This window comes from Mobula hypostoma, chromosome 4 (assembly GCF_963921235.1).
Source record: "Mobula hypostoma chromosome 4, sMobHyp1.1, whole genome shotgun sequence".
NCBI classification, from domain to species: domain Eukaryota; kingdom Metazoa; phylum Chordata; class Chondrichthyes; order Myliobatiformes; family Myliobatidae; genus Mobula; species Mobula hypostoma.
The window spans coordinates 17,215,295-17,233,159 of NC_086100.1; the positions used below are offsets into that span (position 1 = coordinate 17,215,295).

Sequence of the window (17,865 nt, forward strand, 5' to 3'; positions counted from 1 at the left end):
AGGGAGGCAGTGGGTGGGTAAGGAGATAAACAAGACAGACGGAAAAGAGAATGGGAAATGGTGAAGTGGGGGGAGGGGAGAGGAGGCATTACTGGAGGTTTGAGAAATCAAAGTTCATGCCATCAGGTTGGAGGCTACCCAACTGGAATATAAGGTGTTGTTCCTCCAAACTAAGTGTGGCTTTATCCTGACAGTGGAGGAGGCCATGGATGGGCATGTCGGAATGGGAATGGGAAGTGCAATTAAAGTGGGTGGCCACTGAGAGATCCCACTTATTCTGGCGGACGAGCTTAGATGCTTGGCGAAGATTGGGAAGGCATCCAACACAGATTGGGAGACCACTGAAACCTATCGAATATTGGAAGGGCTGGATAGAGTGGCTATTGAAAAGGTGCTCTTTTTATTGGCTGATTGATTAATTGATTGTGTTACAGTGTGGAATAGGCTCTTCTGGCCCTTCCAGCCGTGATGCCCAGCAACCCCCAAATTAATCCTAGCCTAATCACAGGAAAATTTACAATGACCAATTAACCTACCAACTGGTATATCCTTGAACTGTGGGAGAAAACGAGAGCACCCGGAGGAAACCCACACGGTCACAGGGAGAACATACAAAATCCTTACAGGCAGCAGTAGGAATTGAACCCGGGTCACCTGTACTGTAGAGCGCTGTGCTAACCACTACATTGCCGTGCCACCCGACTATGTTTCCTATAGTGGAGTCTAGGACCAGAGGGCACAGCCTCAGAATACAAGGACATCAATGCCAGGACCTACAGGACCACTGATGTACAGAGGGATTTCTGCGCGCAAGTCCACAGCTCCTGTACAGTGGCAACACGAGATTAATTGACATCGAAGCATGCAGTGAAATGCATCATTTGTGTTAACAACTTAAAGATGTGTTGGGGGCAGCCTGCAAAGATAAAGTTAAGGTATATCCTTGCCTTCATCAGTCGGGGCATCAATTATAACGTTGACAGGTCATACAGCAGCTTAATAACACGTTAGCTAGGACAAGCTTGGCGCACCGTTCACAGTTCTAGTTGCCAAGCTGCACGAGGTTTCTGAAGGCTTCAGAGCACAGGTTCCCAAGTTGGTGTCCGTAGACCCTGTTGCTTAATAGGATTGGCCTTTGGCATTAAAAAAACGGTTTGGAACCCCTACCTTAGAGAGTATGGAGAAGAGGTTACAAGGGTGTTACAAACAAGAGAAAATCTGCAGTTGCTAGAAATCCAAAGCAACACACACTAAATGCTGGAGGAACTCAACAGGTCAGGCAGCATCTATGGAAAAGAGTAAACTGTCGACGTTTCGGGCTGAGACCCATCACCAGGGTTTTGCTTGGCGAGTATTAACTATAACAAGTGATTGGGCAAAGATGTATACATTTCTCTGGAGCATTCAAGGCTGAGGTGGCAACCTGATACAGATACAGTGTATAGGCACCCCCCCCCATCCCTGAGAACTGTCTGTACGCTCTTTTTCCCATAATTCAGAAATGGCTGCTTTCAATAACTATCCCTTTTGTGTTGATTTGCACATACTTAACTCTTATTCTGCTGTTTTATTGAATATTCACCCTCATGCTGCCCAGAATTAAATCAATGTAACAAACATAGTTCCCAGCAGTTGATGCACAGGGGCAGCACGGTTAGCGCAACGCTTCACAGTACAGGCGACCCGGGTTCAATTCCTGCTGCTGCCTGTAAGGAGTTTGTACGTTCCCCTCATGACTGCGCGAGTTTCCTCCCACAGATGCACAGATGCATTGTAAATTGTCCCGTGATTAGGATAGGATTAAACCTCAGGAATTGCTGGGAGGCACAGTTCGAAAGGCTGAAGGGCCTACTCCACACTGTGCCATTGAACAGTTTATCATTAATACCATCTTTAAAAATCTATTCTCTGGGGCTATGTTGAAGAGAACACAGGTAGGATTAAAAAAAAGCATCATTAGTTTGAGTTTGCTCATTATATGCCATGTCGTAAGACTTGGGTGATGATGGTCTTTCCCTGACGTATGACGTGGGCGACGATGGTCTTTCCATGACGTATGACGTGGGCAATGATGGTTTTTCCATGAGGTATGACGTGGGCGATGATGGTCTTTCCATGACCATGACTGTCCTTTGCAAATTTTTCCACAGAAGTGATTTGCTGCCTTCTGGGCAGTGTCATTTCAAGACGGGTGACCCCAGAAATGATCAGTAATCTTCAGAAATGCCTGCCCGGCATCAGTGGTCACATCACCAGGACTGGTGATAGGTGCCAGCTGCTCATACACCATCCATCACTTGGTCCCATGTCCTCATGTGACCCTGATCGGAGGGGGGGGGGGGAGCTAAGCAGGTGCTACACCTTGCCCAAGGGTGGCCTGCAGGCTGGTGGAGGAAAGGAACCCCTTACCCCCCTTCGGTAGAGACATATCGCCACCCTGCCATACCAAGTAACACACATAAAATGCTGGAGGAACTCAGCAGATCAGACAGCATCTAGAGAGAGCAATAAACAGTCAATGTTTTCTGATGAAGGCCCATAACATCATTCCATAGATGCTGCCTGACCTGCTGAGCTCTTCCAGTGTCTCGTTTTTGTTACTCTGGATTTCCAACATCTGCAGAATCTCCTGTGTTTGATTAGATTCAGTGCTTGATGCATATGTAGGCCAAACAGCCTATGTCTCTGGTTATCTCCCAAACTATGACAGAGAAAGAAAACAAACTATTGGAGGGACTCAGCAGGTCAGGGAGGGAGAAGCAGAAAGTCAACAGTCCACCTCCCTCCACAGAGGTTAAATACAAGAGATTCTGCAGATGCTGGAAATCCAGAGCAACGCACACAAAATTCTGGAGGAACTCATCAGGTCAGGCAGCATCTATGACAGGAACAAACAGTTAATGTTTGAGGCTGAATGATGAATGGTCTCAGCTTGAAATGTCATAAGACCGGAAGAGATAGGAGCAGAATTAAGACTTTTGGCTGATCGAGTTTTTCTTGTCTTTTCCCCCATAACCTTTGATGCCCTTACAAATCAGAAATCTATCAACCTCCGGTTTAGATATGTCCAATGAATTGGTCTCCATAGCTGTCTGCGGTAATAAATTCCACAGATTCACTACCCTCTGGCTGAAGAAATTCCTCCTCATCTCTAGAGGGACATCCTTCTATTCTGAAGTAGTACCGTCTGGGCCTAGGCTCCCCCACTGTAGGAAGCAGCCTCTCCACATCCATTGGCTTTTCAATATTTGATAGGTTTCACTGAAATCCCCCCTCATTCTTCTATTCTCCAGATGGTACATGCCCAGAGCCATTAAAGGTTCAAATGCCATCTGCTCATCCCCCTCCATAGAAGCTGCTGGCCTCGCTGAGTTCTGTCGGCATTTTGTGTGCGTTCTTCCACAGATCTGCCGAACTCCTCCAGCAGTTTTTCTGGATTCTAGCATCTGCACTCTCGTCGCTGACAGACTGAATTAAGCAAAAGGAAATGACAAACTTGAAGCAACTAAATGGTGTCAAAACAAAACAAATTTGTTTAAATAAATGCCTGTCACCACCCCTCTCAATAGCTGCCTCACCTCCAGTTTAGCCCCGAGGTGTCTGCCATCGTGCTCCTTTGCATACTGTTCTTCCGAGTTGTCTGCAGTGGGTGACCGCGGTCTCGCTGCCGCACTGACAGAGGTGAGGTCTCCACGGGATATAAGCGTGCACATGTACGCATCGTGCGAGAAGACATCGTGGCGAATGAATTCACAGAACAGCAGCACCAGATTCACAAACTCTGCCTTCTCGTTTTCGTTACTGAGGTCAGCTAGTGAACACATAATGGATAGAAACAGAGTGAGGACCAGAATTCATCATATGATGGTCAAAGCACATCCTCAACAAGGTGTAAAAGTGTAGCTTAACCAAGTGTAGCATCGTGACAGTCACATGATTGTCTCTCGTCCCAATTCCAGTTCTGGAAATCTGCTCAAATACACAGTGAACAACCTCCAAAGAGTCAGTTACCAGAATGTCACCAGGACTTGAGGACCTGAGTTATAGGGAAAGATTGAATAGGTTAGGACTTGGTGCCCTTTAGCCTAGGAGAATGAGGGGAGATTTGATAAAGATATACAAAATCATGAGGGGTTTAGGTAGGGTAAATGCAAGCAGGCTTTTTCCACTGAGGTTGCGTGAGAATAGAAGTAGAGGTCATAGATTAAGAGTGAAAGGTGAACTAATTATGGGAACATAAGGGGGAACCCTCTTCACTCAGAGGGTGGTGAGAGTGTGGAATGAGCTGCCAGCAGGAGTTGATCATGTGGGTTCAATTCTAGCATTCAAGAGAAATTTAGGTTGGTGCGTGGATGTGCGGCATATGGAGGGCTTCTGGTCTGGGTGCAGGTCGATGGGACTGGGCAGAATAATAGCTTGTCACATACTAGATGGGCCGAAGGACCTGCTTCTGTGCCATAGTGTTCCATGGCTATATGAATCTAAGTGGGAGATATTCAACAGGGAAATAACAAGAGTTTATGGCCAATGTGTTCTCATAAGAGTAAAAATTCAAAGACTCTGGAAAATCAGGGACAGCAAAGCTGGATAAACAAAGGAAAGAATTATGTGTTGGGTAGAGAGAAACGAAAATATGGGCAGCCCTTCAGGAGTATTAAGTGTGAAGGGGGTGTACTTAAAGAAACTTGGAGGACAAAGAGGGTTTGAAATATCATTGGAAGACATGCTCGAGGCATGATTTGATGGCTCTGGGTCTGTAATCACTTGAGTTTAGAAGAACAAGAGAGGATGTGGTATGGCAGCATAGTGGTTAGCACAACACTTTTATAGTGTCAGTGACCTGGGTTCAATTCCCACGGCTGCCTGTAAGGAATTTGTACGTTCTGCCTCCAGGTGCTCTGGTTTCCTCCCACAGTCCAAAGACGTACCGGTTGGTAGGTTAATTAGTCATTGCAATGTTTTCTCATTATTAGCCTAGAATTAAATCAGGTGGATTGCTGGGCAGTACAGCTCGAAGAGCCGGAAGGGCCTATTCCGTGCAGTATCTCAATAAATAAAAATTCCATCTAATATCAGAGAAATGAATACAATATACAACCTGAAATTCTTGTTCTTCGCAAACATCCACACAAACAGAAAAGTGCCCCAAAGAATGAGTGACAGTAAAAACATTAGAACCACAAAGCCTCCTGCTTCCCCGTCCCACGCACAGAAACCTATCGAATATTTAAACACCTAGATAAAGCAGGCACGGGGAGGATATTTCCAATAGTGGGGCAGTCTAGCACCAGGGAGCACAGTCTCAGAATAGAAAGACATCCCTCTAGAACAGAGATGTGGAGGAATTTTGTTTCACCAGAGGTTGGTGCATCTGTGAATTCACCAGAGGTTGATAGGTACTTGATTAGTGTGGGCATCAAAGGTTACGGGAAGAAGGCAGGAGAATGGAATTAAGAGGGATAATAAATCAGCCATGATGGACGAGCAGAGCCGAATGGCAAAATTCTGCTCCTATATTTTATGGGGAAATCAGAAGTCCATGAAAGAGTTAAATTTGTTCATCCAACTGAAACTAGCTCATTGGAAAGTGAAACTCGTATGGAACTTCAACATTACTGAATAGGAGACAGTAAAGGTCATTGATAATTTCTTTCCAAGCTGAAATCCTAATGTCACCATACAACTGATGACTGCAGGAAAAGTCAAAAACCTAAAATCCTAACACTCTCACTTTTGCACTATTAAAAACAATAGATACAGTAGATGGTTAGGTTAATGTGGAAAACGAGAGACACAATAGCAACACACATCAAAGTTGCTGGTGAACGCAGCAGGCCAGGCAGCATCTCTAGGAAGAGGTGCAGTCGACGTTTCAGGCCGAGACCCTTCGTCAGGACTAACTGAAGGAAGAGTGAGTAAGGGATTTGAAAGTTGGAGGGGGAGGGGGAGATCCAAAATGATAGGAGAAGACAGGAGGGGGAGGGATGGAGCCAAGAGCTGGACAGGTGATAGGCAAAAGGGGATACGAGAGGATCATGGGACAGGAGGTCCGGGAAGAAAGACAAGGTGGGGGGGGGACCCAGAGGATGGGCAAGGGGTATATTCAGAAGGACAGAGGGAGAAGAAGGAGAGTGAGAGAAAGAATGTGTGTATAAAAATAAGTAACAGATGGGGTACGAGGGGGAGGTGGGGCATTAGCGGAAGTTAGAGAAGTGTATAAAAATAAGTAACAGATGGGGTACGAGGGGGTACTTCTCTAACTTCTGCTAATGCCCCACCTCCCCCTCGTACCCCATCTGTTGCTTATTTTTATACACACATTCTTTCTCTCACTCTCCTTTTTCTCCCTCTGTCCCTCTGAATATACCCCTTGCCCATCCTCTGGGTCCCCCCCCCTTGTCTTTCTTCCCGGACCTCCTGTCCCATGATCCTCTCGTATCCCCTTTTGCCTATCACCTGTCCAGCTCTTGGCTCCATCCCTCCCCCTCCTGTCTTCTCCTATCATTTTGGATCTCCCCCTCCCCCTCCAACTTTCAAATCCCTTACTCACTCTTCCTTCAGTTAGTCCTGACAAAGGGTCTCGGCCTGAAACGTCGACTGCACCACTTCCTAGAGATGCTGCCTGGCCTGACACAATAGCAATACATTTACACTCAGTGGCCACTTTATTAGGTACACTGCTCATTAATGCAAATATCTAATCAGCCAATCATGTGACAGCAACTCAATGCATAAAAGCATGCAAACATGGTCAAAAGGTCAGTTGTTGTTTAGACCAAACATCAGAATGGGGGAAGAAATGTGATCTAAGTGACTTTGACCCTGGAATGATTGTTGGTGCCAGATGGGGTGGTTTGAGAAAAGTGCTCAGAAACTGCTGATTTCCTGGGATTTTCACACATAACAGTCCTTAGAGATTGGTGCAAAAAACAAAATAAAAGTATCCAGTGAGCGGCAGTTCTGAGGGTAAAAACACCTTGTAAACGAGAGAGGTCAGAGGAGAATGGCCAGACTGGTTCAAGCTGACAGGAGGGTGACAGTAACTCCAATACGATGTGTTACAACAGTGGTGTGCGGAAGAGCCTCTCTGAATGCACAACACATCGAACCTTGAAGTGGATGGGCTACAGCAACAGAAGACCATGAATGTACACTCGGTGGCCACTTTATTATGTACCTCCTGTACCTAAAAAAGTGGCCACCGAGTTATTGTTCATCCTTTTATCTAATTCTTTTTCCATCGAGTTTCTGCCAATATCTTGTCCGAAAATTATGGAGAATTTGTCCATGTGGGTACAATTGTTGACCCAGAAGCATCTCAGTGCTCTTCCTCAGAACTATATTGGTACATTAGAAATACAGATCCTTTTCAAGGTCTAAGCAGGACATAATGTCTCTGAGCCATTGAGCATGAGTGGGTGGGGCAACATCTCTCCACCTAAGAAGAGATAAATGTCTAGCCAAAAAAGAGGCAGAAGATAATGTCCGATGTTTAGTTGGACTCAAATGTATGTCAACTTCAACTGAGGTGCCAAAAAGAGCAATCAAAGGGTTAGGTTCTAAGAGGCAATTAAGAATATGGAATAAAGTTAAAAAGACTTCTCTCCAAAATATCTCCAAACTAGGACAAGCCCAATACATATGGATAAGAGAAGCCTCGCCCCCTTTACACTTACCAGAAAAGGGACTAATATCAGGATAGAACCGTGATAATTTAGTTTTAGACATATAAGCCCCATGTACAACCTTGAACTGCAAAAGACAGCGGCCAGCACATAAAGAGATTGAGTTAACTGACTTAAGAACTGAATCCCAAACCTCGTCGGACAGAGAAATATTTAAATCATACTCCCAGGCAGTTCTAATTTTATCAAAGGGGGTACGCCTCAAAGTCACTAATCTATCGCAAATAGTGGATATTAGACCTTTACCTGATGGATTTATACAAAGAAACAAGTCCACAAGACACATAAAAGTTGCTAGTGAACACAGCAGGCCAGGCAGCATCTATTGGAAGAGGTACAGTCGACGTTTCGGGCCGAGACTCTTCGTCAGGACTAACTGAAAGAACAGCTGGTAAGAGATTTCAAAGTGGGAGGGGGAGGGGGAGATCCGAAACGATAGGAGAAGACAGGAGGGAGAGGGATGGAGCCAAGAGCTGGACAGGTGATTGGCAAAGGGGATATGAGAGGATCATGGGACAAGAGGCCCAGGGAGAAAGAAAAGGGGGAGGGGGAAGCCCAGAGGACGGGCAAGCGGTATAGTCAGAGGGACAGAGGGAGAAAAAGGAGAGAGAAAGAAAGAATGTGTGTATATAAATAAATAAATAATGGATGAGGAACAAGGGGGAGGTGGGGCATCAGCGGAAGTTTGAGAAGTCAATGTTCATGCCATCAAGTTGGAGGCTACCCAGACGGAATATAAGGTGTTGTTCCTCCAACCTGAGTGTGGCTTCATCTTTACAGTAGAGGAGGCCGTGGATGGACATATCAGAATGGGAATGGGACGTGGAATTAAATGTGTGGCCACTGGGAGATCCCGCTTTCTCTGGCGGACAGAGCGTAGGTGTTCAGGGAAACGATCTCCCAGTCTGTGTCGCATCTCGCCAATATATAGAAGACCGCATCGGGAGCACTGGACACAGTCTATCACCGCAGCTGACTCACAGGTGAAGTGTCGCCTCACCTGGAAGGACTGTCTGGGGCCCTGAATGGTAATGAGGGAGGAAGTGTAAGGGCATGTGTAGCACTTGTTCCACTTACAAGGATAAGTGCCGGGAGGGAGATCGGTGGGGAGGAATGGGGGGGGACGAATGGACAAGGGAGTTACGTAGGGAGCAATCCTGCCGGAAAGCAGAGAGAGGCCCAGTCCCTATATACTTCCATCCCCAATCAGAAAGGTCTCAAAGCTCTCTGCTTCTTTTTGGATTCCAGACCTAACCAGTTCTCCTCTAACACCACTCTGCTCCATCTAGCGGAATTAGTCCTTACTCTTAATAATTTCTCCTCTGGCTCCTTCCACTTCTTCCAAACGAAAGGTGTAGCCGTGGGCACCCGTATGGGTCCCAGCTATGCCTGCCTTTTAGTTGGCTTTGTGGAACAATCTATGTTCCAAACCTATTCTGATATTTGTCCCCCACTTTTCTTTCGCTACACTGACAACTGCATTGGCACTGCTTCCTGCACGCATGCTGAGCTCGTTGACTTCATTAACTTTGCCTCCAACTATCACCGTGCCCTCAAGTTTACCTGGTCCATTTCCGACACCTCCCTCCCCTTTCTAGATCTTTCTGTCTCTATCTCTGGAGGCAGCTTATCTACCGATGTCTACTATAAGCCTACTGACTCTCACAGCTATCTGGACTATTCCTCATCTCACCCTGTCTCTTGCAAAAATGCCATCCCCTTCTCGCAATTCCTCCGTCTCCGCTGCATCTGCTCTCAGGATGAGGTTTTTCATTCCAGGACGAAGGAGATGTCCTCCTTTTTTTAAAGAAAGGGGCTTCCCTTTCTCCACCATCAACTCTGCTCTCAAATGCATCTCCCCCATTTCATGCACATCTGCTCTCACTCCATCCTCCCGCCACCCCACTAGGAATAGGGCTCCCCTTGTCCTCACCTACCATCCCACCAGCCTCCGGGTCCAACATATAATTCTCCGTAACTTCTACCACCTCCGACGGGATCCCAGCACTAAGCACATCTTTCCCTCCCCCCCCACCTCTGCTTTCCGCAGGGATCGCTCCCTACGCAACTCCCTTGTCCATTCGTCCCCCCCATCCCTCCCCACCGATCTCCCTCCTGGCACTTATCCTTGTGAGCGGAACAAGTGCTACACATGCCCTTACACTTCCTCCCTCACTACCATTCAGGGCCCCAGACAGACCTTCTAGGTGAGGCGACACTTCACCTGTGAGTCAGCTGGTGTGATATACTGCGTCCAGTGCTCCCGATGCGGCCTTCTATATATTGGCGAGACCCGACGTAGACTGGGAGATTGTTTCGCTGAACGCCTACGCTCTGTCCACCAGAGAAAGCAGGATCTCCCAGTGGCCACACATTTTAATTCCACGTCCCATTCCCATTCTGATATGTCCATCCACGGCCTCCTCTACTATAAGATGAAGCCACACTCAGGTTGGAGGAACAACACCTTATATTCCGTCTGGGTAGCCTCCAACCTGATGGCATGAACACTGACTTCTCAACTTCTGCTGATGCCCCACCTCCCCCCCCGTACCCCATCCGTTATTTATTTATATACACACATTCTTTCTCTCTCTCTCCTTTTTCTCCCTCTCACTATACCCCTTGCCCATCATCTGGGTTCCCCCCCCCCCTTTTCTTTCTCCCTGGGCCTCTTGTCCCATGATCCTCTCATATCTCATTTGCCAATCAACTGTCGAGCTCTTGGCTCCATCCCTCCCCTTCCTGTCTTCTCCTATCATTTTGGATCTCCCCCTCCCCCTCCCACTTTTAAATCTCTTACTAACTCTACCTTCAGTTAGTCCTGATGAAGGGTCTTGGACCGAAACGTCGACTGTACCTCTTCCTAGAGATGCTGCCTGGCCTGCTGCATTCACCAGCAACTTTTATGTGTGTTGTTTGAAATTCCAGCATCTGCAGATTTCCTCGTGTTTGCGTTTTTAAAAACAAGTCCACAACATTTTCTAGGGCATCTTAAGAAAGTTTGGTATTAAAGGGTTAATAAATGTCTAATTTGAAGATATCTAAAAAAAATGAGTATTAGGTAGGAGACTCTGCAAACAGTTGTTTAGAAGTTGCAAAGCGATTATCTATGAAAAGATCTTCAAACCGCCTAATGCCCTTTCTGTACCAGACATGAAATGTTAAGTCTTGCACAGAAGGTCGGAAAAGATGGTTATGTAAAATAGGACTAGAATAGAGAGAAACCGTGAAGACCATTATATAGTCTGAACTGAGCCCATATTCTCAGAGTATGTCTAATGAGAGGATTAACAATTCGTTTAGGCAAATGACAAGGAGGCGCAGATCCAAGAAATGCAGAAATGGAGAAATCCTTATTAGAGCTCAACTCCATTGCCACTCATTTTGGGCAGTCAGACTGATTATAAAAGAAAGACCAAAAAGTAAGACAATGTATATTGGCTGCCCAGTAATATAAGCGAAAATTAGGCAAGAACATGCCACCTTCCCTTTTAGGATTTTGAAGGCAAACTTCAAAAATAATAAAGATTCATTATTCACTTCTTAATTCGGACATAAAGTTCCATAAGGTGTGGGGACCTTTTCTTGAATATTTTCATAATTCCTCTTTAGATTATAGGTTTATCCACCCTTTTTTGTATTTTATTCCCTTACTTTCAGCTTTTTTTTCCTGGTTAAGTTTTACGGTTTTTTTTCATGTGAAATATATTACAGTTTAGGTAGTAGGCATACACTTTTTTAATATTTACAGATCTCTGGTGACAAAAGCTCTGTTTAACTTTTCTTTACATCGAAATGGTTGGCTTGGCGTTGCGTAGTGGGAGGGTGGGGAGGATACTAAGTTTATATGATTTTATTTTGGGTGCCTTTTCTCTATTGTTATGACTTGTATATTAGACATGTTTGTTTTGCACTGTATAAATCTCTTTTTTGCTGGTGGGTTTTTTTTGTTGTATTGTAGAAACTCGTAAAAATAATAATTTAAAAATACAGAACCTGCAGGCAGGTCAAAAGGAACAACAGCAGAAATAGAGGACGAATACTTACTTAATACAGGAGCTTGGGTATCAAGGAATCTAAGCAGAATGTTCTGGAAAACAGGAAGGCTTGAGCCAGAAAGTGACACAGAGGAAATAGACTCTTTCTCATCCAAGACTTCAGACTCTCCACACCGCTGAAAAGACAAGACATGAATCAGAAGGATTTGTGCAGAGCATCTCAATTTGCTCAAAACCCCTGCTGAAGCAACATCACCTCTGCTCCACTAGCTAACTCCTTAAAATGCTACAATACTCACCTCTAGCATTTTTAGTCAAAAGTTGTGGGGTGACAAGAGCCAGTGGAAAGCCAGTGGACAACCATTGTGGCAAGCAAGACAGAAAACCAGTGTTTCTATCTTCAACGTCAGGGTTATAGATAGCGGTGTACATCTGGTTTATACCAGTTTGCCTTTAACTTTCCTGTATTGGAAGTGAGTTGTTCCATGACCAATAATCCATGGGTAGTGCTTGACATAAAACATTCAGATGGTAGTCAAAATCTTGCCCACATATCAGTGTGCACCGCCCTTGAAAGTTAGCTCAGGAGAACAAAACACTGCATTTTCGGACCTCGTCTGCCTTTGAAACTAGGATATTGAATCAGTCGAGGACATACAACGTGGTAATGTACACTCAGCATATTTATTAGGTACACCTGTACATCTGCTCATTAATGCAAATACCTAATCAGCCAATCATTTGGGAGCAACTCAATGCACAAAATCATGAAGACATGGTCAAGAAGTTCAGTTGTTGTTCAGACCAAACATCAGGATGGGGAAATAAATGTGATCTAAATGACTACGACTATGGAATAATTATCGGTGCCAGAAAGGGTGGTTTGAGTATCTCAGAAACTGCTGCTCTCCTGGGATATTCACACTCAACAGTCTCTAGAGTCTACAGAGAAGAGTGCAAGAACAGCGAGCAGCAGTCTGTTGGTGAAATTGCCTTGATAATGAGAGAGGTCAGAGGAGAATAGCCACACTCATTCAAGCTGAAGCTGACAGGAAGGCAACAGTACAGTGCCTATAAAAAGTTTTCACACCGCCCCCACCCCCCGGACGTTTTCATATGTTATTGTGTTACAACATTGAATCGCAGTGGATTTAATTCGTTTTTTTGACACCAATCAACAAAAGAGGTCTTTTGTGTCAAAGTGAAAACAAATTTCTACAAATTGGTCTAAACTTATAACAATAATTAAGCACAAAATAATTGATTGCATGATTGCACCCCCTTCAAGTCTGTATTTAGTAGATGTACCTTCGATAACAGCCTTGAGTGGGTGTGGATCGGTCTCTATCAGCTTTGCACATCTGGACATTGCAATCTTTCCTCATTCTTCCTTACAGAACTGCACAAGCTCTGTCAGATTGCACGGGAACAGCCCTTTTCAAGTCCAGCCACATATTCTCAATTGGACTAAGGTGTGGACTCTGACTTGGCCACTCCAGGACATTAGCTTTGTTGTTTTAAGCCATTCCTGTTTAGCTTTGGCTTTATGCTTGAGGCCATTGTCTCACTGGAAAACAAATCCTCTCCCAAGTCACAGTTCTCTTGCAGACCACATCAGGGTTTCCTCCAGGATTTCCCTGTATTTTGCTCCATTCAGTTTACCCTCTACCTTCACAAGCCTTCCAGGGCCTGCTGCAGTAAAGAATGCATGCTTCACGATAGGGATGATGTGGTTTGATGTTGTGTGGTGTTTGGCTTACGCCAAACAGCGTTTAGTCTGATGGCAAAAAAGCTCAATTTTGGTTTCATCAGACCATAGAACCTTTTTCCAACTGACTTCAGAGTCTCCCAGATTCCTTCTGGAAAACTCTGACTGAGATTTCCTGTGAGTTTTTTTAAATGGTGGTTTTCTCTTTGCCACTCTACCATAAAGCTGCAACTGGTGAAGCACCCGGGCAACAGTTGTTATAGGCGCAGTCTCTCCCATCTCAGTCACTGAAGCTTGTAACTCCAACAGAGTTGTCATAGGTCTCTTGGTGGCCTCCCTCACTAGTGCCCTTCTTGCATGGTCACTCAGTTGTTGAGGACAGCCTGCTCTAGGCGTGTTTACAAGCTGTGCCGTCTTTCCATTTCTTGACTGAACCGTACTCCAAGGGATATTCAGTGACTTGGAAATTTTCTTGTATTCATCGCCTGACATGTGCTTTTCAATAACCTTTTCACAAAGTTGCTTGGAGTGTTCTTCTGTCTTCATGGTGCTTTCCAGGATACTGACTCACCAACAGTTGGACCTTCCCAAGAGGTGTATTTTTACTACAATCAATTGAAACACTTTGACTGCACACAAATCTCCAATTAACTAGTTATGTGACTTCTAAAACCAATTGGCTGCACCAGTGATGATTTGGTGTTTCATATTAAAAGGTGTGAATACTTAAGCAAACAATTATTTTTTGTTTTATATTTGTAATCACTTTGTAAAGATCTGCTTTCACTTTGACATGAAAGTGTCTTTTTCTGTTGATCAGTGTCAAAAAAATCAAATTAAATCCATTGTGATTCGATGTTGTAAAACAATAGAACATGTAAACTTCCAAGGGGAGCTGAATATTTTTTATAGGCACTGCAACTCAAATAACCACACGTTAAAACAGTGGAGTGCAGAAGAGCATCTCTGAATGCACAACACGTTAAAACTTAATATGAATGGGCTACAGCAGCAGAATGCCTTGTACTTACATTCATGTACAGTTATAACTGTATGGCTTGTATATTATTAATTTTGATTCACACATAATTCACCCCCTATTACCTGTTTATGTCAGCAATGCAGAAGGAATCTCCTAAATTGAACTTCCCTGACGTTTGAATGCTGGTGTCTAGACACTCGGTGTGATTACTCACCTCTGCTTCGATCTCAGCCTGTCTCTTCTCCAGCAGCTTTGCAACCGTCATAGCTCGGTGCTTCCCACACCGTTTGCAGCTCACCGCCCACTCACACAGCAAAGTCACAACAGCCTCGTCGTTAGGTGCAATTTGCTGTGGGGTCCAGAAAGGAGAAAGGTGTTACAGAGAACTGCACGGGCAGCTGGCGGTTTCTGCAAGGGGAGGAGAGGACAGTGCCGGTGAAAGGGGCATGCAGGGGGGAGAGGAAAGGGGGCACGTGGAGGCTGACGAATAGGCATGGGGACAGAAAGGTGAGCGTTGGCGGGAGGGAGAGGAAGGCAGGCAGGCGGGAGGATGATGGGAGGGGAGGGTCCGAGGAAGGCGGGACGGGAGGGGCTGAGGAAGGAGGGGAGGGGGTGAGGAAGGCGGGGAGGGGGTGAAGGCTGGAGGAGAGGGGAGTGAGGAAGGTGGAGAGGGGGTGAGAAAGGCAGGAAGGGGAGGGGTGAGAAAGGAGGAGAGGGGTGAGGAAGGCAGAGGGGAGGGGGTGAGAAAGGCAGGGAGGGAGTGAGAACGGAGGAGAGGGGTGAGGAAGGCGGGGAGGGGGTGAGGAAGGCGGGTGGGGAGGGGTGAGGAAGGTGGGGAGGGTGGGAGTGAGGAAGGCGGGAGGGGAGTGAGGCAGGCGGGAGGGGAGTGAGGCAGGCGGGAGGGGAGTGAGGAAGGCGGGAGGGGAGTGAGGCAGGCGGGAGGGGAGTGAGGAAGGCAAGGGGAAGGGGATGAAGGCGGGTGGGGAGGAGTCAAAATCATGTGGAGAAGAGGGAAGTGGGCAGGGTTTAGGGAAAGCAGGTGGGGTGCAGAGGAATACGGATATGGTTGAAAAATGAACGACCATAATGGAGGCAGAAATAATGATGACTTCAGGTATAGTTTTTTTTTTACCTTAAGCATTCAGCATTACATGGCACAAGTAAGAACTAAACTTCCCAATCCTAAAACTCCATCACATGTAGTTGGACAACAGAACACCACCGCCTGCAGATTCCCCTTGAAACTATATAACATTCCGGATTCGGATATATCATTTCCCTTTGTCATTTCCTGATGCAAGTCCTGGAATTCCATATCCAATACCACAATGGAAGGGTTGCAGAGACTGCCGACATTGCAGAGATATGTTCCCTCAATGCTGCCCTGCAAAACTCATTTCAGGAAGGGGCAGTCGAGGGCCACACCAGTCCTCATTGAGAGGTCAGCAGTGGAAAGGGTGAGACGTTTCAACGTACTGATACAATCCGTACAAAGGCTCGCCGGCAGCTCTACTTCATAGGAATTTGAGGAGATTTGGTGTGTCACCAAAGAGTCAAGCAAATTTCTACAGATGTACCACAGAGAGAATTCTGACTGGTTGTATCAACATCTGGTACGGAAGTTCAAATTCACAGAACCGTAAAAAGCTACAGAGGGCTGCAAACTCAGCCAGATCCATCACAGGCACTAGGCTCCCCACCATCGAGGACACTTTCAATAAGTGACGCCGGATTCCATCATTAAGCACGTGCCCTCTTCTCATTGTACAATCAGGGAGGACACATAAGAGCCCGAAGGCAAGTGTTTCAGGAACAACTTCCTCCCTTCCACCATCCAATTTCTGAACACTTTTGAATTATTTCTTCTCTTCTGTGCTACATTTATTCTTTTATTTTATATTCATTATAGCAACTTATGGTAATTTATGTATCACACTGTACTGCTGCCACAAAACAAATTTTACAACACGTCAGTGATAATAACCAGATTCTGATTCTCAGCAGCGGCTCTGTCACCATCGATAAATAACACTGCCTCTCCAGCAATACACGTCCCCAGGTTATAACAGGATTTCGCCCCACCGTAATGCAGCCGAGAACCGAGTTCCCACCTGGCAGAAGGTGAATTCAGTCCCAAGCAGCTGGCAAAACTGTCCCTCTGGTCTACAAAACACTCATTAATATTTATGGATGGACAGAAGTCCGGTGCTTTAACACAGGGAAAGCTGCAATTGCAAGGCAGGGAGCTAATCAGCTCTTCCCCTGGGTGAAATAGACAATGAAAACCGTTGCTGAACCACGGTGATTACAGCAGTGTGATACTGTAGGTATGGCAGCAATAACAAAATATAATAGTTTAATTTCATCCATTGACTATACACTCAGTAGTCATTTTATTGGGTACAGCCGTGTGCCTAATAAAGTGGCCACAGGAGTGGAACCGATGTGATCTTCTGCTGCTGCAGCTCATAGTCATAGTCATAGTCATACTTTATTGATCCCGGGGGAAATTGGTTTTCGTTACAGTTGCTCCATAAATAATAAATAGTAATAAAACCATAAATAGTTAAATAGTAATATGTAAATTATGCCTGAAAATAGGTCCAGGACCAGCCTATTGGCTCAGGGTGTCTGACCCTCCAAGGGAGGAGTTGTAAAGTTTGATGGCCACAGGCAGGAATGACTTCCTATGACGCTCTGTGTTGCATCTCGATGGAATGAGCCTCTGGCTGAATGTACTCCTGTGCCCAACCAGTACATTATGTAGTGGATGGGAGACATTGTCCAAGATGGCATGCAACTTAGACAGCATCCTCTTTTCAGACACCACTGTCAGAGAGTTCAGTTCCATCCCCACAACCTTACGAATGAGTTTGTTGATTCTGTTGGTGTCTGCTACCCTCAGCCTGCTGCCCCAGCACACAACAGCAAACATGATAGCACTGGCCACAACAGACTCGTAGAACAAACTCAGCATCTACGAGTCTGTGGTCTCATCCACTTCAATCAAGGTTCGACATGTTGTGCAACCAGAGATGCTCCTCTCCACACCACTGCTATAACATGTGGTTAATTGAGTGTAACTCATGGTTCCCTACATCACATTTCTCCTTATCCTGGTGTTTGGTCTGAACCTCTTGACCGGGTCTGCATGCTCTTATGCATTGAGTTGCTGCCACATGATTGGCTGATGAGATAATTGCCCTAATGCAGAGGTGTATCTAATTAACTGGCCACTGAGTGTAAATTCAAGCAATTCAGTGAATTGGCATTAATTCACAACAATGACCATGAAACTAAGAAATTGCTGAACAAACACATTTAGTTCAAAGAGGCACACAGATGCTGCAGAAGCTGCAACTTGTAGCAACAGACAATCTGCTGGAGGAACTCAGCCGGTCGAGCAGCGTCTGTGGGAGAAAGGAGTCAGCAGCAGGGTAAATTAGCAGTGCATCAGGGATGCAGAATCAAAAAGGGTAGAAAATACAG

General features: G+C 45.6%; 1 protein-coding gene across 2 annotated transcripts in view; it reads right to left on the minus strand.

Moving 5' to 3' along the window:
- The window catches only part of LOC134345137 (mediator of RNA polymerase II transcription subunit 12-like protein), a 709,294-nt gene that overhangs the window by 499,955 nt on the left and 191,474 nt on the right, over positions 1 to 17,865 (minus strand). For both annotated transcript variants that reach the window (XM_063045338.1, XM_063045337.1), the window contains exons 12-14: positions 14,591 to 14,725; positions 11,736 to 11,862; positions 3,579 to 3,811 (exon numbers count right to left, since the gene is read on the minus strand). In XM_063045338.1, the coding sequence (XP_062901408.1) occupies positions 3,579 to 3,811; positions 11,736 to 11,862; positions 14,591 to 14,725 (495 nt within the window). The remainder of the gene's footprint in view (positions 1 to 3,578; positions 3,812 to 11,735; positions 11,863 to 14,590; positions 14,726 to 17,865) is intronic.